We start from the raw sequence: 22,426 nt of genomic DNA, 5'->3' as shown, positions 1-22,426 counted from the left end.
TCTGTAGATAATACAATGATTAGGATCTCTGATTCCAAGTCTAGCCAAATCTTAACTTTGTTAGGATCATTTCCAGGAAGCCAAACAAAAAACTACCTGCCTGGGTTTTGAAAAAATAGTAGAGGTTTGTGATGGAGAGGAAATTTGCATTTTAAGCAAAGCCTTTAAAGGTGAAAATGAAGCCTGACAGATGATCCAGGTCAGTGGTTCTGGGGTCAGAGACCTCCCTGAGAATATATATGGTAAGAGTTACAGACCCTGAAGCCTATCTATAGGAGGTCCCTTTTGGATGACAGAGATTATAGAACTCATTCAATATGTTGATAAAGACCAAGCAGCATTATATATTCCTAAAGATGTTTCCTGAAGACTGGGCCATTTTTAAGTAGTAAACTGATATAGTTTATCAAGTGATCATAGCTGTTGAGGGAATAAATTGTGAAGGGGAGGGGACAGAGCACAGAAGTAACCTTTTGGCTCTTTTGAGATATAGAATACATTTTCTGAATTTGCTAGCAGCTTAGTTATCAAGTTTACTAACCCAAACTGGCCAGAGTAACTGAAGCAACTCTACCTGACTAGGACATGAGAAAAGATCACCGAGATTTAGGTTACCTAACATGCTTGTGTCAGATGCAATGTATTTTCTGGCTCTTTTCAAGTTAGACTTATCAATACTGTGTTTTTGCTTTTCATTTTGACCTGTTAATCACAAGTATATATGAAGAATCTAGTTTGTACAAGGCTCAGAAGGATACAAAGATACTCCCACAAATTGTTAGGAGACTACTTGTTCAGAAGAGAGAAGCCCTCCACGCTCATACTCAGAATAGGGGAGACAGAGTAGGAGCCATAGATGGAAAAAAGTGCTATGGGGGAGCTTAAAGCAGGGCTAGGTTAGGAAAGGCTGATCCTGCAAAGCCTATGTACAACATATTACTTGAGTTAGGGAAAATCAGCATCATCGAGATGGCTGGAGAAAGTCATACAACTTTATGATGCCCGTGTAGTGAAAATTAGACTCAATAGAATAATACTTACCTGATTATTTAAGCTATCTAAAGAGTAGGTATTTCACAAATAGATGTACAGAAGATGAATTAACACATCCAAAGCCATGTAGTTTTAGGGCTAATTCATTATTATGTAAACTTTTAGTTAGTCAACATATATCTGGGCACTTCCTGTGAGCCAGGCACTATGGGAGATACAAAAGAGCATAAAATATGGTCCCTGTTAGTAACTCCTATCCCAGTGAAGAGCCAAGATGTCAAGTAAAGGCAAATGAGTACCACCACCATCCTCTGATCTGTTCTTTGGTCAAGGCAACTCCAGCAACTTCACCTCTGGCAGCTGCAATCTTAGGCTGTCCATCATTCCACTGAGTTCTGAAGAGTATAGCCTTTTCTGGAAGAAACCCCTTTCTTCAATGCTTCAGGCCAGTTTTGAGTCTCAAAGTAAGTGGACAGGATATCAAACACTGTTAGAAAGGTAAACAGAAAACATAGTGACCATACAGAAGAAAAAGAGAACTAGTAAATGACTAATGAGGAAAAAAGTGTTCTGGAATATTTTATTCAACAAACTTACTCTACCACACACGGTACTAGATCCTGGGGAGACAGAGGCAAAGACACAGGCCCTGCTTACCTACAAGGACCTCAGCCTACACTGAGAGATACAGGACTCTGAATGGACAGTGCTGCAACAGAGAGGAACACAGTACAATGGGAACAAAACAGGCCCTGACGTGGCCTGGGATGTGGAGGGGAGCAGCCAAGATGCCTGTGAACTGAATCTTGAAGGACAAATAGGAGTTCACTGTTCAATGATAGATTGAAGGCATGGCATTCTAGGACAAGGGAACAATTTCAACTATCTTTAACATAGTTGGGAACCAGGAAGAAAATGAAAACTGCCTCTGAGAGGCCAGAATACATGTCACAAAGTACATACAGTAAAGTCCAAGCACATCAGTCACAGGGGAGACTGCTTCAAGGGCCGTTTATACTGAAAATGCAAAGAAGCAGCAGCAGAACTAATACACGTTAAGCATGGGCCATGTGAGCAGTACCTTGATTGATGGCCAGTATCTCTGAATGATAGTTCTTCCCATTCTGGCGTCTGACCATGTATTCCTGGATTGGTAAGCGAGCAGTCTTGACAGAGTGTTCTTGGGCCTTTTGAAATGTCACCTTCTGTAAATCACAAATATTTTTCTTATAAAAATAATACACAAAGATAGTCTCATTGTAATATGCAGAGCAAACTGTTAAGAATCCTCATGTACCACCACCCCAATTTCCATCTGTAATCATAATTAAATGATAAGTGTATTAAAATTAAGTAGCCTATGGTAGAATGGAAGAAAATGTAGATAAGGAAAAATGGCTTGTGCAGCAACACCTCACTTATTTGGGATTCATTTATCTGCTGGCTTCCACTCACTACTACTTACAACCAAGAAGGAAATAAGTAAAAAGAGGCACATCTGCAGCCACAATCTGCATCCAAAAATCCAAGCCGTCTAACCAATGAGAGGAGAACACTCCTGGCCCTAACTCAGTAAGACCCAATTCTGGACATCTGGAGTTCTCAGTCATAGCCAATTGGTAGCAGCAAATTAGAAATAAGGGAGACAGGATTCGAGTCAGGTATACCACCAGCAACAAGACAGCGTTAAGGTATGACAGCATATAGCCCAATGAAAAGGAAAGGCTCTGAAAACTACAAAAAGAAGGCAGAACTCAAAAAATCCAACAATCTGAGGCCATTTAGTGTCAGAGTACAGTAACTAATGTCCCTTTAAAGATGTCCCTGAGTCATGGACTGAAGTTTAAATTATACTCACTACCTGGTAAGAAGCTCTGGGAAGGTCATCTACCTATTTGTAATTTCAGGATTAAAGGTTTAGATTACTGAGAAAATTAGCATACTTAGGTTTGCAAGGGACCTCGGTAGTTAACTATTCCACTCCAACCACCCATCCAATGTTTGTCTATCCTCTATGAACTTTCCCAGATGGCCTCTGGCTTTAAATGGACAACCCTTGTGACAGGGAGTTCATGCATCCTAGGGTAACCCATTTCAATTTTGATAGCAGCAGTTAATAGGAAATCTTCTTGATATTGAGGCAAATTTTCTATTTTCCCTGAGACTTCCAGTCATCTGTCCTAGTTCTGTTCCCCCAGGGCCACACCAGGCAAGTAAAATGGCCCTTCCACAAGATAGCCATTCAGACACTTGAAGGCAGGGATCATGCCCTATGAATCCTCTCATCTCCAGACTGACAACCTCAGTTCTGCTGACCTTTCCTTGACTATGATTTAGTTTTGAGTCCCTGCATTATTCAGGTCAACCTCTTCTGAACTTGTTCTAGCTTGTCAATGTCTATTCATTTACTGTCCCATATTGACTGGCCACTGTGAGTATGGTCTAACCAACTGCAACAGTGTGAAGCAGGCCTAGCACCTTCTTTGTTCTGACACTGGACTACCTGCCTCTCAGATTCACATGAAACACAATTCCAAAAGAGGACGTCCAAAAATGTTTTAAGTGATGCAATTCAGACGGGATAAAGGTACAGCTACTTAAAGGACTTCTTTGAAGGATAACACTCCTTTGCATATATGAGCTATGATTATGTTTTAAGTCTATTCCTTTATAATCACTCTGAACTGAAGTACAGAATTCAAAGTTAGTAGGAAACTTGGATGCTGCCCTGAAGGAGTTTATAGTCTAGTTTCTGTTCTCTGAACATTTAAAGATAAAATGACTCCCCTTGAAGAAATCTTGTTCTTAGCATATTTCTGTGAAGAAGCCAAACTCTTAAGTAACAACTAAACAAATCTTTGTGCCAGTTATTTTTCAGTTTAAATGTTGGTGGAAAATAAAAAGAGGACAGTGTGTTATATTTGCACATCTATAGATCATACACTGCTCACTGGCCCTCTAGAATTGTCTGCTTCAAAAAAGGGGATGTCACTCTGCTGTGGAAGACTGTATTTGGTTGTTATGTCTCTTTAATCTCTTTTAACCTTAAATAGCCTCTATGACTATTTCAGTTTTCATTACATTGACTTTTTTGAAAGTCTGGTCCAGGTGTCTTGTAGAATGTCTCACATCCTGGATCTGTTTATGATTAAATTCAGTTTAAACATTTTCTAATAAGAATACTTCACAGGTAAGATTCCATCACATCAGGAGGCACATGTCACTATTGGTGATTCTAAGTTTGATCATTTGTTAAGATAGGGACCTCCAGATCACTTTATTGTAATGGTACACTTTTGTGGGCTGGTACTTCGAGACCACTTGGAATAGTCAGTTCCCTCACAACCTTTCGTTTAGTCAATTCCCTGAATCAATGATTACACTGAGAGTGACAAAATGATGATTTCTCAATTCTATTATGCATTTCTCATTTATTAACTGGCATTCTTTAGAGCTCTCTCCTCCCCCCACCTCCTGCCCATTTTTTAGATTATCACTATGGAGTCATGGAACTCTTTTTTAGAATAAATGCAATTCAGTTAAGTATCATCTGTGTCAAATATGTGTATGTATCTCATATATACATGAAAAAATACACTCACATATATGAAAAAAATATATACATAAAATATACCCATAAACACATACTTGTGTGATCACAGACTATATCAAGAGGGATACACAAGAAAACCATGGTTGCCTCATGCAGCGGATACTGGGTGACAAGGATGAGAGGCAGACTTACTTTTCACTGTGCTCCTTTTTATACATTTTAACTATTATATCATTATTAACTATGCAATATGCTAATTAAATATTAAAAATTATCTCAACAAATATTTGTATAATAGAAACATATTTCAAAACTCCAATTATTCCAATAAAATTCCAATTCAACAAAAGAAATCTGAACGTCCTACTAAGGTAGAGATTATGGGATAAGACTTCTGTCAACAGGGAAGATGGCCTAAGAAGGAACAAACTGCTCTTTCACAAAGAACAAACAGCTGGTAAGAATGCTGAGTCAAAGCTTCCTTGGTCAAGATCAGAGTCATCCTTGCAGGACTGAAGAGAGGAGAGAAGAAAGGAGTTCAATAATGGTTATTTATGTAATTACTAAATACTTCCCATTCCAGTCCCTGACTGGATTCTGTCAGGTCAGTGTTGCTGACATTTTTGATGAGAAGAGAGGGAAGTTGGCAAGTAGGAGGGCCAACCTAGGCAGAATAGGCTCCTACTTCCTATTGCCTCTGAGTTTTTAGGCCTTTTGGCCTAAGATTACGACAGGGCAAGGATTTCTTTCTCTAAAAGAAAGTGCCACTTTTCAAAATGCAGTTGTCAGGCCTAAAATGTACACCTACCTTCTGAATGCTTTCATCCACAAGTCCACCAAGGATGTAAACTTTGTTTAGATCAACATCTTCAAGAGCTAATGAAAAAATGAAGGCCACTGAGGTCAATCTGTTTTATAATTTCTAAATCCAAAGACTGTAAAAGGAAAGAATTATTAATGATAAAAGTAGAAATTTAATGAAATAGAAAACAAAAAGATAGTAGATTTGCTAATTAGATTTGCTAATTCCCTGAAAAGATCAATTAAATGTCAATTAATTAGACATATCTAATCAAATATGCAGACTCAAATCACCATTAGGATTCAGAAAGGAGGCAGAATGTCAAAGGAAGATAAAATTGAAGAGAATACTGAGGTCAACTTAATACAATAAAATTGAAAATTATGTGAAATAGATGATTTTCTGGGAAAAAAATATTTATCTAACATCAATCTGAGAAGGGTCAATGTGAGGAGGTGACGAGGAAAACTCATGAGGATTACCAGGTAACTCACAAGCTCCAGCTGACGATGGAGACCCTAAATCTGTGCAGCTGTGTGCACATGGCAGGACAAATATGAAGCATTCAGTGAGGTCTCTGTCCATAAGAGGTGTGCAATTAACGTCCATTCCTTTTTTTTCTTGGATACACCTTGGGTGGCTTTAATAAACTCTGACCCCAGGAATAATGAAATAAAGGGCTGGATGCAATGTGCTACATGAATGCATGCAGTAAAGTACATACCATGTTCTGAGTCAGGAGTCAGGTACACAAGGGTTTCCAGAGGAAATAAACTAAAGCAGTCTTCTTCTGCTATGTCTAGCTGAAAAATGTAAACAATCCAATGTAGTGTGAACTAGGTTACGACACAGCCCACGCTGCAGCAACTAGTTACAGGGCATGTAGTTTCTATCAGGCATGGCTCCAGGTACATCAAGAGGATACATGTCTGACAACCTGTTCTCACAAAGTGCTCAGTTGGGTAGCGGAAGTAGAAAGGTACAGACATTCGACCCTACAAAATGCGACAGAAAGTGGTAATGAGGCCCTAAGAGACATACCGGGAGCATGCCCCAGGACTACAGAGAGGGAATGACAACACCAGGGACAATGTTCTAGCAAAGGGAATGCTGGAACTGGGTTTCTGAAGAGGTGAGATTGACACACATACAAAAGGAAGAAGTATTCAAAGTGGAGGAAATCGCCTAAGAAAAGCATGAAGACAGGAAAGCAAGGGGACTGAACTACGTGGCTCTTAGAGTGGATCTGTTTGGCTCACATACAGGAATCATAAAACACATACAGAAAAGTAAAGCTGGGAATGGCTGTGTTACAGGAGGGATCATTAAGGTAACAGCAACCATGACTGTGCAGCACCACATAAGGCACTTTTCACACTCGTTGCCTCAGAGACCTCTCTGGAGAAGGCCACACTACCCAGTCTCAGCTACATAATGCAAACACACAAGGGCACTTTTAGTGGCACTTCTTAGGCACTGATCTGGATTCTTGCCTGTATGTCAATCACTACATTTAAGAGATCCTAGAGAAAGTATTGAAAGTAACTTAGTACTCCATAAAACTCATCTTAAATCCATATTACTTCCATAAGGATTCTCTCTTTCCCCCAAAATTTATGTTCCCTAATTCTGCACTACTAAGAACAAGAAAGGAATCATGGCATGTCCCTAAAACATTCCTGGTACATAGTCTAGCATACAATACACTGGATACAAAATACAGCCCTAGATACTGGTAATATTAGTTTGCCAATGCAGTGGAAGGATGAAAATTTTAAAACATAAGAACTGATGAGAGGTTCTAAATTTTTAAAGATTGTAATAATGAAAACATATAACATATACACATAAACATTTTTTTTACATTGAAATGTGAAAAAGTAAAAAAAAATTTACTATTACCCCCTCCAACCTACTTTTCAGATGACAATCCAAATAATATGCAAAATGAGGCTTACCAGATAACTAGAAAATCCATCATTCATCCTCAAACACTCTTCATACAGGGGACTGTCTGTGGTGAATCCAGTGAGGCAGATCCAAAATGGCCTGTCAGCTTTTTTATTTGAGCCATACAACCTTCGGATCTGTCCAGCCAGTCTACTTAATTCCTTCGAAGAAGTAAGGACAATTTGTGGTAGGAACATGCCCACTCTTTCTAAATTCATTATCAACAAATGGTTACTCAGTAAGTTCACTGAATACTACTCTGGGAAAGCTCATGAATTCAATGGCCCTTTTACTCCAGGAGTGAGTACATGCATGTATGCACGTGTGTTACATCCCATGGTATCACACCTTATAGATGAAACTTAAGGTAATGATACTAGCCCAGAAAACCAGAGACCTCTCCCTCCTTCTGGATCTGCTGATATATATGTATATATAAATATATACATATATATATATAAAATTTTTCTTTTAGCTTTTACCTAAAATCTTACCATGTGGGCTTCCCTGGTGGCAGAGTGGTTACGAATCCGCCTGCCAATGCAGGGGACACGGGTTCAAGCCCTGGTCAGGGAAGATCCCACATGCCGTGGAGCAACTAAGCCCGTGCGCCACAACTACTGAGCCTGCATTCTAGATCCTGTGAGCCACAACTACTGAGCCTGTGAGCCACAACTACTGAATCCCACGCCTAGAGCCCATGCTCCGCAACAATAGAAGCCACTGCAATGAGAAGCCGCGCACTGCAATGAAGAGTAGCCCCCGCTCACTGCATCTAGAGAAAGCCCGTGCCCAGCAACGAAGACCCAATGCAGCCAAAAATAAATAAATAAAATAAATAAATTTATATATATAAAAAAATCTTACCATGTGATGGTTACTGTTTATCAAAAAGAGATTAGATTACTGTACAGACGTTTTTATACTCCATCAGTTAAACTTGGCACCTTCTCCCTAACTTCAGGAGCTGTCATAGGTTTGGAAGTTTTAACTTTCCATTCTGATTCATTAGAGATATCACCCGTATAGAAAGGTAGTTTCACAATCTGGCCTGATTTGGTTCAGTACAGGAAAAAAAAAAAGCTTTGGATTTGATTTAATCTGATATCTCAATTAATATAAACATTAGAAAATTCTTAGTTGACCTTTTCAGAGGACTATAGTTAGAGGTTCCATGGAAGAATCCTAGATCCTAATTTCTCTGAAAAACATGCAAACACTAGCATGTATAACAGGGACGTTGGAAAACACAGATTTCTTTTGTGGTGTAAGGCCTAAAATCAAGGCCCAATACTGTGTGCCGCTTTGATATCTGGTGAAAATAAGAGGCCTTGAATGGCCTAACTGCAAGTTCCCCTCCCAATTCTGCTCCCATGGATAAGGTTCACTAGCTAAACAATTTTTTTTTTTTTTTATCAAAGGGATTCCTTTGATAAAGGGTTCCTGCTATCCCTGCGTAGTGGGTTTCAATTCTCTGCCAGCCCATGGAATTATTACAGCAAACCAATCACATCTTCCTGTAGGAATCTAATTTCTTGATACTACAAAACCTACCCCCCACGGCCCCTGGTTGTTCATTCTGTTCCCGAGTGCAATCCCATGTGGCCCTGCATGATGTCCAGTGTCATCCTCCCCTCGGGCTGAGTATATGTGACCAATAAACTGCTATAGATCTTATCTGTCCAGTGTCGAGTGTTGTGTGTTCAGCCATCCCCAGAATCATAGGGTGAAAAATCCCTCCTTCACCGACAGGGTAAATGGGCAGCTTTTTAAAGCACACACATTGTAGAAAGACCTCCCACCAGGTAATCTCCCCACAACATGCAACCAGGCGAATATTCTTCTCCCCGGCAGAAGGCCAAAGATTTCATCTCTGGAGAATTCAACCTGAAAGGCTCCATCTAGACTGGGGATACCATAAGCACAGAGGCAAAGGCAGTGGGCTCAAAACAGAAGATAAAGGAAAAAATTTTAAACTAAACCATATGTCTATTCTCTTCCTGATTCTTTACAACAGCCATCTCAGAACTTAGTAGCCATGTGTAGAAAACTAAACACATTTGCTGGTTTACCAGAGAATCATAGAAGCTGGAGCTGGTCATGTTCTTTGTGAAAGCTGTTCCCACCTGGACCTCCCTCAGGTGAGCAGGAATTCAGAGTTCAGTGGATGTTTTACCTTCTTAGACATGTGGTGGGTCATACTCAAATCGATGCAGAGTCTTGGTCCTGAGTGTTTGGCTTCCAAAAGTCTTTCCTTGGTTAAGGATCTCAGAAAACGTTTGCTGTGCTGGGGGTAGATGCCTAGAGTAGAAATATCAGAAAGGAATAAACATGGAAAAACTAAAAATGTTATTCAGTAAGAAATAAATCTCCCCAGCCAGGTGAGTAATTTTTGCATATGAAGAGAAACTGGAAGCTCATGCAAGGTATTCATTCATTAGGCAGTTTAGGTATAGCAGAACGGTGAAATGAGTGCTCTGGAGCACACTGCTGGATCTAAGAGTTCAGTTTGTTCATTTATTACCTATATGATCTTGGGCATGTTATTTAATTTCTTTGAGCCTCAATCCCTTCACCTAGAAAATGAGGATAATAAAAGTGCTTACCCTTATGGTAATCATGTAAAATTCTTAGCACTGAACCTAGCACACAGTACTGAATAAACATTGGCTGTTGTTGTTATCATTCTTTCTACTTCTGAGCTTATAAACACATACACGCACTAGACAGCTTATATTTGAAAGGCAGCCTCAAATGTTGCTCTCTTTGATACTTTGATTCCCAACAAAATAGGCTAATAGGTCCTATCTCCCAGATGTTTGTTTTACTTAAAAACACTATCCCTAACTCTCCTAGGAACAGGCAGATACCAGTTTGCTAAGAAATAAATATAATTACACCAGCAATCTGATTTATTGTTACCTGAATTTTCTACACGATTGGCTTTTCTTCTTTCTTTCTCTTGTCTTCTTTTACTCTTCTTTGCTGCAACTATCTTTTCCCAGTGTCTCTGTTTTCTTTGGACATTTTTCTTATGTTATCCAGAAAACAAAATTGTTTGAGAACTTCATAAGCACCAAAAAGGAAAATGAATATTAGAAACAGTTACTTAATTATTTTTTAAATTTAGATTAAAGTTAGGAGAGAAAAAGGGTATTAGTCTTAAAAACAAAAATGGGAGGGAAGAGATATAGGAACATATGTATATGTATAACTGATTCACTTTGTTGTAAAGCAGAAACTAACACACCATTGTAAAGCAATTATACTCCAATAAAGATGTTAAAAAAAAAAAAAAGGACTAGATTGCGTTTAGAGAAAGCAGAAACCCAGAAAAGAGATGTGACATGCCCAAGGTCACAGTAAATTTATTAGGGACAGGGTTGAGATTTCCTGACCCTTCTGAGGTGTACAAAAATTCCTCTTAACTTTACTTACTTTTTCTATCACTCAAATGGAACTGAAACCTTAAGCCAGGAAACTCATCCCTGGGAATACACCTAACTCATTCCCAGTCTTTTTTTCACCAATATCTATCCTTAGAACAGGGGTCTCTGGAACATTCCGTCGTCTCAAAGCCCATGACCATAAACAATCCATTCCACTCACCGAGCGCCACACTGCATTGCTTGTAGGCAGGGTCATCTCCTCTCGATGCTCACATTCCACGTCAATCTGTAGAAGCTGGAAGCTTTCAGAGATGCCATCTTCACCTGTGTCCTCTAGGGTGACTTCTTGCTCCTGCAGCACGTGTGACTCTGTTTTCTGAGCGCTCCCTTCTAACTTCCAGTCCATGTGCTTAGTCCTCTGTCCTTTTCACCCAGATTAGGAAAAGGCACAATTATGTGAGACATTACATTATTTAACTTGCAGAGGTATTTCCCTATATCCAAATGACAAACAGGGTTACTGCATTACTGAAGGAGTAGAAGTGTGTAAAATACTAACACAGATTAACTGAACTGAGAAAAGCATGTGTGTCTTCTAGAGAAATAAGTCAGCACAGAAACCTTTCAGTAGTAAGGAAGCCAAATTCACTTCTTAGAAGACAAGCACAACTCCTGACAACCCCAAGAAATCAAAGATTATTCACTGCTGCAGTGACACAGATAATGAGTTCATTTACTGTATTCTTTGAAATGCACCTATGAGTTGAGGGCGAGACAAAGATGGCAAAATCCACCTATCCCATTATGTTTCTGTTTATTTTCAAAACCATTCCTTTAGCAAATATTTACTGAGCACCTACTCTATGCAAAGTCCTGTACTAGAAACATCCTGGGAGGTTTAGAGCTAGCCAAAAATTATGGTGAAGGGCGGCCCAAAACCAACCAAGAATTCTAGGTTGCACATATTCCCTCCTCCAACTCAGTATCACTGCAGCAGAAAGCCACAGTCACAGTGGAAACGGCTAATATCCATCAGAAGTGCCGAGGTAGAAAAATATGAAGAACCATTGTTACAACACACTTAACTAATGTAATAATTTCAAAGTGGTGTTCAAAATCCTTGAGGAAGATATGACTAAGAAGTGTTCTAGTCTACAGCTAAGTGTCACAAAGAATGGTATAACCATTGCTCATGGCTGCTCCTCTGAGCCTAGTGTGCTACCTACGTATCAGGAAAAGTGTATCGTTGAAAAAGTAAATTATGTAATATGATCCACGCACATGGTAAAAAGACTTAGTTGTAAGAAAAGTAATGATCAATTCTCTGACCCCTTCCACCTCTGGGGGTGGGGGTGGGGGTGGGGGTGGGGCAACGCTTGTTAACCAGCTGTTTTTAGTTCTGGTAATTTACTCCTTAACCTGAAATCATATGCTTACACCATTACTTCCTGATTCATCAACTTTCCCTATGAAACACTAAAATTCAAATCACTTTAATTAGCCCCTTTTATTTTTAGCTCTTCTCTTAGTTACGTTGACCTTTAAATTCTTTTGAGGTATAGTTTGTACACAATAAAATGCCAAGATTTTAAAGGGTGTAGCTCAACAAGTTTGTGTGTTGGGAGGGATGGTGCGGAGAGGTTTGAAGGGGTGGGAAGTGAGGGATGGGAATATACAAGCTCAATGAGTTTTTGACAAGTGCGTAGGGCCTGTATTACCCACACCCCATCAAGATATAGAACATTTCCATCACTCCAGAAAGTTCCCTTCCTTCTGCACTTTCCAAGTCAATCTCCATCCCATTCTCACTGCTTTCCAAATGCAATCATTGCTCTTTTTTCTATAACCATAGATTAGCTGTGCCTTACGTTATTTAAATGGACTCAAACAGTGTGTACTCTTTTGAACTTGGCATTTTGCCCCACAACTTGTTTTTGAGATTCATATATATTGCTTCATGTATCAGTAGTTTGTTCCTTTTTATTGCTGAGCAGTACTCCACACATGAATATACCACAATTTGTTTATTCTCCTGTTGATAGACATTTGAGATTTTTCCAGTTTGTGGCTTTTACGAATAAAGCGGCCAAGAAATTCTCATACAAGCGTTTTTGTGGACATATGTTTTCATATCTGTTGGCTAAGTACTAACAGAATTGCTGGGTCATAGGATGGGTGCTATTTAACTCCTAAGAAACTGCCATCAATTTCCCAGAATGATTGTAACATTACACACTGCTGTCAGCAGTCTGTGAGAGTTCCAGATGGTCTGCATCATCCCCAACATTTGCTGTTGTCAGGGTTCTTAATTTTAACCATTTTTGTGTAGTGGAACCTCACTGTTTTAATTTGCATTTGTTTGATTATTAATGATATTGAGCTTTTTTTTCATGCAACTTATTGGTAATTCATAATATATCTCTGTGAGATACCTGTTCAAGCTGACGACATTGAAATTAAAATGGAGTAATAGTTCAGGAATACAAAAATGGGGTTGGGTGGCCATTGAAGATCTGGTCTCAGGCACGGCTGCATCACTGAGAACTTGAACTTTCTCTGAACTGTACCACACCCAAGGACACCATCAGTCATGCTCTAACACCAGCCAGCTGCAATATTACAGTCTCAAGGTCTCCCCTTGTAACTATGCAACCATTTCAGACCCCAACTAATCCTTCCTTAATAAGCACCCTTACTTCTTGCCACCTCCAATTATAATTCTTGATAAATAACTCATGTAACTAACTGTAACCTTGCAGTTTTTGCCTTTATAAGCTTGCCCCATTTTGTAGCCTGGAGGAACACAATTCAAGTGCTTCTTGAATCTGTGTCTCCCATGCTATAGTCCTCAATGTGGCTAGAATAAAACTCTCTTCTATTCCTATTATAGACTGTTTACTGATTATTTGTCTGGACACTTACAATGGCCTATATTGATAATTGATGATCATCCATTGTTCTCTGCACTATCCGGTCTACTTGCTGTTGCTGTTCCTTAAACATACCAAGGATGTTCCCACCTTAGCGCCTTTGCACTTGCTGGTCTTTCTACCTCAATCCTATTCTCCTAGATAATTATATGACTACCTTCCTCACTTCATTCAGATTTTCATTAACCAACATGGCACACTTTTTACTTATTTTTTTTGTCTGAATTTTCCCCTTCCTATAATGTAAGCAAGTGTTCTGTCTGCTTCATTCACTACATCCTCAGTGCCTGGCAACGAGCTTCGTACATAACAGACGCTCAATAAAGACTTGCTGAATTAATAAATCCTCCACTCCACCATCTCTGCGTTGACAGAGGCCTCAGAACTTTTTTCTAACCCAAGTCCCACCTGATGAGCATATCCCTGGGCGCTAAGTGATGGAGACTTCTCTCATCTCCTCGTTCTAAGTTTTAGCCACCAAAGCCGGCTGCACTCCTCGGTCACCTTCAGCACTAGAACACCCTGACCCCAATCTCGAGTGTACACCGCGTGCAGGCCCAGTCTGGTCCATAAGCTGCGAGTACGACGGGAAGCAGGAAGGAACAGCGCCAGGAAGGTGGGGGACATGAGACCACACGACTGCTGGGCGGGCGCCTGCTCCCCAGGCGCCTGTCTGCCCTGCCCGCGAACGAGGCGGCATTCCCTGTCCGGACCCCCAGCCCCCACCCCTGCCGGCAACGAGGCCCCGGCGTACCTGAACCCGTCACCTCACGCAGCAGCAGAGAAACCCACCGAGACCCACCTCCGACTTCACTTCCGGTTCCTGCCCCTCTCCGAGTAGCATTCTGGGAGTTGTCGTTTTCAGCCTAGCGGCTGTGTGTTCCGCGAAGACTTGGGCTTCGGCTGCCGTGCCCACGGTAGTACTAAGGAGCTGCGTCCCGCCAGAAGGTTGCCGCGCCTCACTGAGCCTCCGTTTCCTCGCATGTTAGCTGGGCATACAATCCCAACCGCTCGCCGACCTCACAGGGCTGCTGCAGGTGACCAGGCGCTTTGATGGCTGTCAAGGGCTGGACACGGCGAAGGTGGGCTGAAACCAGACTCGAACCACCCCTCATCTCGCAACCTGGGAGCCTTGCCTTGCCCTGGTCTCCCTGGGCTTCCCCACAACCAGAAGAGCCCACGAGCTGACATAGTTCCCCTCACCACTAGCTGGCTATCCAGGATCATAACAGATATCCCGGCTTGGGCAGATCACGAATTAGTCTAGCCTCTGGCCACTCTCCCTCCTCTTTCTCGCCTCACAAATCCACGGGGAAACTTGAGTCTCAGAGACCTGAAGCGACTTGTCCAAGCCTTGGCCTGATAAAAGCTATCAACCACTCTTCCCTTTATTCCTGCAGTCCTAGGGGTCTCATGCTTTCGAGGGACCCTACCATGAATGAGCCTGAAACACCTCCTGCCCAAGAAACCACAGCCTTGTTGGATCCGTCCTTGGCCTCACGGTTCCCCTTAGGACTTTTCTTTCCACAGCTTCTCCAGCACCTCCCACCCCATCCCCAGTCCATGCTTTAACCCATCCGTTATAATCTGCTACTGGAGCAACTTGTAAAATACTAAAACTAAACATGCTTTCTTCCTCAAAGGGCTTTTTCGGAAACCCAGCTGTCTTCTCTGCTCAGAAGCTGGCCTTGGCTTTCCACTCAGCAGGACTTGCAAAGTGGCTCAGATGGTCTTCAGTTGCTCCCACCACACCTTCCAGTCCCTGCACCTTGCACTCAGCTGTACCGAATACCTTTCATCCCTCCCTGCCACTGCTCTGGTGTCTCTTCACTTTTCAATGAGCTCATGAAGCTCATTCAAAAGTGGGGCTTTTCCCCACAGAAAGGCCACCTAGCTGGTATCACTGCCCAGCCCCCTCCGGCGTCCATCCATTTGCCGAATGATTATGTGTCTCCCTTACTCCAAACCCCTCAGTGGTTTCCCATTGTAATTGGATGTAAAATCTAACCTCCCCAAGGCCTTGCATGGCCTGGTTCCTGGCTGACCCTCCGACCTCATCTATCACTCTTCCTCCAGCTTGCTGTGTTCCAGTCACACCCATCTTCTTGAAATGCTTTAAACACAACAAAAGCCTTTGCAGTTACTGTTCCCTTTTCTCTCACTTTTTACATGGCTGGCTCCTTCTTACCCTTTAAGCTTCTGCTTAAACCTTCCCTCTTCAGAGAGGCCTTTACTGACCACCCCGCACCCCCAGGGAAGATTGGCTCATCCCAGCCCCATCTTGGCACTCTTCGTTTTCTTTATTTCAATCTTCACCTATCAGTAATCTTTTTTTTTTTCCTATGTCTTCCCTGCTGATTATAAGTTCCTCGAGGGGACTTACATCTATCATGTTAGTGATTGTATTCCCGGTGCCAATGCAGTAAATATTTGTCAACAGGATAAACAAACAAGTGATTTTTCTCCCTTCTTGAGAAAAACTTACCTTCCTATCTACCAAAATCAAAACCTGACACACAATAGCTACTCAATCAATACTTTTTTTAAAAACAAAACTACTTTATTTTTATAAATTTATTTATTTATTTTTGGCTGTGTTGGGTCTTCCTTGCTGCATGTGGGTTTTCTCTAGTTGCAGAGAGCAGGGGCTACTCTTCCTTGCGGTGCGCGGGCTTCTCATCATGGTGGCTTCCCTTGTTGCGGAGCACGGGCTCTAGGCGCGCGGGCTTCAGTAGTTGTGGCTCACAGTCTCAGTAGTTGTGGATCATGGGCTCTAGAGCGCAGGCTCAGTAGTTGTGGTGCACGGGCTTAGTTGCTCCATGGCATGTGGGATCTTCCCAGATCAGGGCTCGAACCCATGTCCCCTGCATTGGCAGGCGGATTCTTATCCACTGCGCCACCAGGGAAGTCCCCAATCAACACTTCTTGACATACTAGTTCTAATTAATGCTGCCTCCTACAGGAAGCCTTCCCTGATCACCACTCCCCCCAACACCCCCAAATTACTTCTCTCCTCTGAGGTCTTACAGCACCTTATCTGTTCTCTTTGGTAGTCCTGAGCACACCATGCCTTAGGTAGGTCTCTATCTCTACATGTCATCTTACCTCTCGGACCAGGAGCCCTTGCAGATAAGATTCTCACCCAACTATTTACATCCATAATCCTACATCAGGCACCCTGGCATGGGTGTACCATAAATGTTTGTTTAAAGAAATAAATCCGCCAATATGTTGGTGGGTGGAAAAATGAAGGAGTGTAAATATCCAGTCGTTTCTCAGTCATTAAACAATTGATTCCTGTGTTGGGGAGTAGGCAGTCCTGTCCTGCTTTCATGTAGGGAGCTGTGTATCTCAGAGAAAGTGCTAAACATGGCAAACCCCCTGTATTTTAGCTTCTCAACAAGCGATGAGGGGTTGCTTCAGAACTTCTGGGACTTAGTACACCTCATGGAGGCTCAGAGCAAAAATGCTGGCTCCATACAGTAGCAACCCAAGGAAGCTAACGGATTTGAGGGGAGAGGAAGCAAAGGAAGAAGGAAACAAAACATCTGAGTGCCTGTGCCTGAGGCTTCACAGTCTCCATCCTGCCTTCCATGAGAATTTATTTCTCACAATAATGCTGAATGTGTATTATATAACAATCTCGAGTTTGGGTGTTGTGTTGATAAGAAAATGTATTCAAGTTATCCAAATAAGGCATCTGGCACATTGTAGGCCATCACTAAATGAGACTAGTGTTATTTCCTTTTGTCATTTGGGGAAAATGAGGCTCAGAGAAGCACCTATAACAACACTGCCAGGATTCAAGCTCTGATTGCGTTGAAGTCCTGAGCTCCTTCCCTAAGTTTGTGAACACAGTAGAAGTATTCAAGTCCTGTTTAGCATCATACAATTTTTAGTATTTGGGTGTCCTATTGTTCCTATTTTCCATTGTCATGAAATCACTTTAAATCTGTTTTCAAGAGCCTTATTTAAATTTTATTCAAAGTATTCTGTGAAAAGAAAGAGGCCTTTAAGAAAATAAATCTTTTCCTGGCACTAGTACTGGTTAACTGGCTACTAAGTAACTGGTAACAGGGGATGGGTAGATTCTCTTCTCTTCTCCCCAAATATTGCTTTCCTTCTGATTGGCAAGAGCTTGGGTATGTCACTTAACACCCTCACCTTTGCCCTGCTTTTGCTGGGTGAAGGAGAGAAATCAGGGAACCTTAGAGGAGACAAATTGCAGAGGAAGCACTGAGCCCACAACTGATCAGGAGCCCCAGGAGGACCGCTTGAGTAAACTCTGATAGCCCAAAGTGAGTGTCTAAACCACCTTTTGCCTGGACAGAAAAGCCAGGGGAAAAAGACCTCCCAAGGCTGTCTTCAGGTCAGTTTTCCTGGAGTCTGAAAACAAAATGCAAGGAAGGGTTTCATACTAGGAGAAGAATCCATAAACTTTGGGGATTATTACTAACTTTTTTTGAGTATTTACTAGATTTCTACCCTACAAAGCAGGCACTAGTATCCCCAATATTCAGAAGAGAAAACCAAAGCACTGAGAGGTTAAGTAGCATGTCCGACCAAGGTCCCACCAAGATTAACAGGGATTAAATGGCTCTACTGGAATTAGTGAGAAAGGTTGTGAATATATTTCTTTTGCTCTAATATTATTCTTAAAAAGGCAAATCTAATTCAGGGTTTTAATGTTTGCCTTTTTAGATATTTAAAACGGATAGAGGGTGGAGTCAATTTCAGGTAACACACAGAGCACACACCTGGATATGGGGGGCCAGGCAACTAAGGTGCTTACTGCCACCTAGTGGCAACCTATGCTTATCGCAGCGAGGCCGCCAAGAATACCAGGCCTCCAGGCGCAGGTGCTGCAAACCAAAACTTGTGAAGGTGGAATCTATCAAATATCCCAAGTATTCACTCCTATTTGCAGAGGTTATTGCCAAATCAGTGTGATGTGAGAAGTCAAGACAATTTTTCAGTGGCTCCACCTTCCTCCCTCATCCCTGCCTTCTTGGGACAGTTTGTGGCTTCTTGCTTCCACACTCGCAGGGTATGCTCCTCCTAGGGTACACACATTACTGATGGCAATCTGCTTATCTGTACCCACCCAGAGGGGCTGTGAGCATCCTGGCCAGGGGCAGAGGCTTGTCTTACTCATCTTTACGAAGAAGCCAGTGAATGTTTGTTGAACAAATATGAGCGGATGCTTTTGGCCCAAACTTGTCATCACTCTGTATGATTCAGGCAAAGATTAAGCAGCAGTTTATTTGAAGACTCTAAATAATAAACATTTGAGAGGGGTGGGCAGAGGAATGGTAGGAGCTGCTCAGGGAAGTGTCCAGGGCAGGGCAGGGGGTCTGGCCAACTGGCCCTCTCACAGGGCAGTGGAGAACCAGAACTTCTGGGTCAAACAGAATACAGCAGCTGTGAGGGCCGTACACTGACGGGCCAAGAGTTTCACACTCAGGTCATGGTAGCCTCTCTCGCAGGTGAGCTTAGCGGCCTCCACAAACTGGTGGTAGGTGTACACCACATCCCTCAGGTTCCCCGCTGCCTCTCTGTGTCGGGTGGAGCAGCGGCTGCAGGCTGTGAACTGGAAGTACAGGCCGGCCAGCTGGACCAGGTGCTGGAAGGTGTCGCGCACAGCACCCTGCATCTCCTTGGGGGACTGGTCCATTCTGATCACGTGCTGACAGCTCAACAGGAGCTTTTGGGAGCCCATGCAGAGGCGGCTCCGGCTTTCAGAAAAGTGCCAGGTGCACTTCTCGGGAGGGTGCATGTTCCCATTTCCCCAGGAAGCTTCTAAAATGTTCTCTAATTCCAGCAAGCTCTCCGTGAGTTGGATGAAGCCCTCGGGGGTGCTGGCAGGGGCAGCTTTCAGCTGTCTCAGAGCCCTGGCGCAGTACTCTGGCCAGATGTGGCTGTTCCTCGACAGGGGCTCAGTGCTGCAGCTGTGGACCCGGGCAGGCCTCCAGGGCAGGGCCAGCTGGCCTCCTGCAGAGGGTGGTGAGGTGAGGGGGGCTGTGGGGTGTGCTTCCAGGCCCCTGTCTTCCTCCTCCGTCTCTGGCTGCAGGCCACGGAAGCACGTGGCATAGGAGAACTGGCAGCTGCACTGCTCCATCCCAGTTCTAGGGGCCACAGTCTCATTCACGCCTGCAAACCCCGAAGATGTGGCCGTCCTGAGACTGGCAGAAACTTTAGGATAGCTTTCTGGGGCAAAGCACAGGAAAGACTTCTCATTAGGAAGGCACATGCTAGGGCTTTTGTCTTTGCTTTCTGGCAGTGAACAATGATTTGAACTTTCTAAGTGGGGCTCCTCTTGAGAACACGGTAGTGGCTCTGGCAGAGAAGGCCCTGGATTCAAACAGACCTGCTGAGGAGTGTCCCTAGGGGTGGTATCTTCCCCTATCACATGGTTAGGTGGCTGTGCCTTGACCTCCAGAGGGAAAGCTGATGAAATGGTCTGGTCCCTAAGCAAGAAATCCAGGTCTAAATCCAGCTCTGCCAATAGTTTTTGTTCTTGGGCCTGGCAGGCTTGGCCTGGGGTTTCTCTGCTTTGTCCTTGGGGGTCTCTGGGGGAATGTGGTGGGGTCTGTTCAGTCCTTGTTACAGGAGTCTCCAAGGAGAGGGAGGCTACCATGCCACCAGCTGGACCACTGACACCAACAGTCTGTTGAACAGCATTCAACACGTCACCCTTGGGGTCACCTGGATCCTTCTCAGATTCATCATGAAATAAGTTGGTGCCATTTTTGTTTGTAACTTCTCTATCATGTTCCAAAGATAGTTGTCCTTGCTGCTCCTCCTTCGTAGGGAAAGAAGCCATCTTCTCTTCTGAATTTATTCCACATTCACCACTTCTAGGCCTGTCTCGAGGAGACAACAGAGACCCTGTGTCCTGGGGGGCAGTTTCTTGCATGTGATTTGTAAACAGAGATCCCAGTCCTCTTTCTATCTGGACGCCTCCCAGCTCTAGTGTGTCTCCTTGAGAGATATTATGTGGCCCTGGGCTGATGGTCAGGCAGATTCTGTCTGGGTTCAAGTCAGCACTGGAGAGGGAGGAGGTGTTGTCCCCAAGCTCCATGGCAAGTTCTCGGGGGGCACTGCCATCCGAGTCTTGAAATGGAGATGAGGTCTGGGGAAGCCCTACCTGAGCCGTATCTGGGCCAGATAAGCCTGCGTTGGGACTGTGAGGAGTGTTTTCTGGGGAACTGGCAACACTGGCGGTCAGAGGGGCAATCCCAGAATTCTCTTTATGGCTGGGGTCAATCCGGAGGCGAATGGCAGAAATAGAAAACACTCGAGAGTCGATGACCGACTTGGTTTCCATGGTCTCTGGCTCCATCTCCATGGCCCGGGAGGCTGGGTTTTTGCTCTTGGTCTCCCTCAGGGGAGCCAGCAGCCCCAGGGCCTTGGTCTCCAGGAGGCCAGGCTCACCCTGCACGTCTTGCAGACAGGACACAGTTGGGGAGGGTGCACTGAGGGCCAGGTAGGGCTCCCGGTCATAGTAGCACACGTCGTCCACGCTCTCCAGGGAGGCTGATGGCATCAGGGGAAATGAGACCTGACAGGTGTAGTCGGTCTTTAGGAAAGACCTTCTTTTCCTCAGGGTCTTGGCATACTTTTTCACCCCTCCCCTTCTGCTTGGCTCTCTTCCCCCTGGCTCAGGATTCAGGCTGTCCTCAGGGCTGCAAGTGCTGGCCTTATTCTGTGAGCTGGTGGCACTGGTTCCTGCAGCAGAAGCAGCTCTGAGCCCTGAGAACCAAGAAAGAAAAAAGAACGTGAAAAGCACAACAACAAAGAGACTTGTAGATCTTGGGCTCAGGACTCAGGATTGCCTGGGTTCAAATCCTGGCTGGGCTGTGTAACCGTGGGCATGTTAAACCTTGAGCTCCTCAATTTCCTCTTCTGAAAGATGGGGATGATCACCGTGGGAGACCTTTTTTGGTTCTTGGTTGCCCAAGATCCACTGCCTTATCTTTTGGTCACAGTACCCCAACTTCCTTTTGGGGAATGACATCTCCCCAGTGGTTACAGTCTGCTGGAACTATTAATGAAGGGGCCCTATCCACATCAGCCAAGTGGTCAGATTTATGACCTAGAAAGTCAGTCACAAAATTTCCTAAAATTTCAAACTCAAACACATTGATTAAAAAAAAAAAAAAAACACACAAAAAACAGTAGAGCCCGTTCTTTGCAGCCACAGTATCCTGACAGTACAATGAAGAATCCTGCTATCCCACCCCCGATCTGGTTGCTGCCTGTGTCTGAACCAGGTCTTCACCTCTGCTGGCAATTCTCTAAGCTATCTTACATCCTTTCAACACTTTCTCTCCGTGCTTACATTAACCCAAGTCAGTCAGTACCAGTGGTGTCGATCAGCACTGCCATGCTGGTTAGATGACTTAGTACGTATCAAGCTCCTGGCACAAGGCCTGTGCCTAATGGGTGTTCACTAAAGGGAGCCAGTGCTGTCATTGCTATGATTGTCACTACATGGGTGAGGGTCCCAAGCGAGCTTTCTTTTGACAAAAAGTGGCTGTGACTCTCAGTCATGGGCATGAGGGGTCTTGCACATACCAGGATGGATCTTTCTGCAAGGAGATGCACTTTTGTGAAGAAGTCCTGGGAATCAGCCAGAAGGAATTAAGATCACAGGCTAGCACCTGAGAATCAGGGGGCTCTTAGACTCAGACCAGTGTTTTGCACCCTGGCTGAACTTTATTAAAAACTTCATCAAATCCTAGGCTGCTCCTCAGACCTCCTAAATCAGAATCTCTGAGGCTGGGGTCTAGGAATATACAATATTTTA

General features: G+C 43.4%; 2 protein-coding genes across 2 annotated transcripts in view; both read right to left on the bottom strand.

Moving 5' to 3' along the window:
- Positions 1-628: 628 nt before the first annotated feature.
- On the bottom strand, positions 629-14,437 carry TRMT10B (tRNA methyltransferase 10B). Its single transcript, XM_029203680.1, has 9 exons — positions 14,372-14,437; positions 10,908-11,110; positions 10,221-10,329; positions 9,475-9,599; positions 7,307-7,459; positions 6,073-6,151; positions 5,355-5,422; positions 2,075-2,198; positions 629-1,480 (listed from the first exon to the last, which is right to left on the bottom strand). Exons 2-9 carry the CDS (start codon positions 11,091-11,093, stop codon positions 1,374-1,376), a joined length of 951 nt encoding a protein of 316 aa, XP_029059513.1. The 5' UTR covers positions 11,094-11,110; positions 14,372-14,437; the 3' UTR covers positions 629-1,373.
- A 4,424-nt stretch (positions 14,438-18,861) lies between these two features.
- Positions 18,862-22,426, bottom strand: part of FRMPD1 (FERM and PDZ domain containing 1) — an 84,371-nt gene continuing 80,806 nt past the window's right edge. The window contains exon 16 of the mRNA XM_029203219.1: positions 18,862-21,369. Within this exon, the coding sequence (XP_029059052.1) occupies positions 18,989-21,369 (2,381 nt within the window). The 3' untranslated portion in view covers positions 18,862-18,988. The remainder of the gene's footprint in view (positions 21,370-22,426) is intronic.

Source organism: Monodon monoceros, unplaced genomic scaffold, assembly GCF_005190385.1.
Source record: "Monodon monoceros isolate NGI ecotype Baffin Bay Population unplaced genomic scaffold, NGI_Narwhal_1 Super_Scaffold_5, whole genome shotgun sequence".
In the NCBI taxonomy this organism is placed as follows: domain Eukaryota; kingdom Metazoa; phylum Chordata; class Mammalia; order Artiodactyla; family Monodontidae; genus Monodon; species Monodon monoceros.
The sequence above is the reverse complement of the archived record's forward strand: the minus strand, read 5'-3'. Positions and strand labels throughout refer to the sequence as shown.

Bases quoted from the DNA above. Each gene is read 5' to 3' on its own strand.
- TRMT10B (XM_029203680.1), bottom strand. From the start codon at position 11,093: ATGGACTGGAAGTTAGAAGGGAGCGCTCAGAAAACAGAGTCACACGTG. The intron at 7,460-9,474 runs GTAAAACATCCA...ACTTCTTCGAAG, and splicing joins CCCACCACATGTCTAAGAAG to GAATTAAGTAGACTGGCTGG. The intron at 1,481-2,074 runs GTACTGCTCACA...CCTTTCTAACAG, and splicing joins GATACTGGCCATCAATCAAG to TGTTTGATATCCTGTCCACT.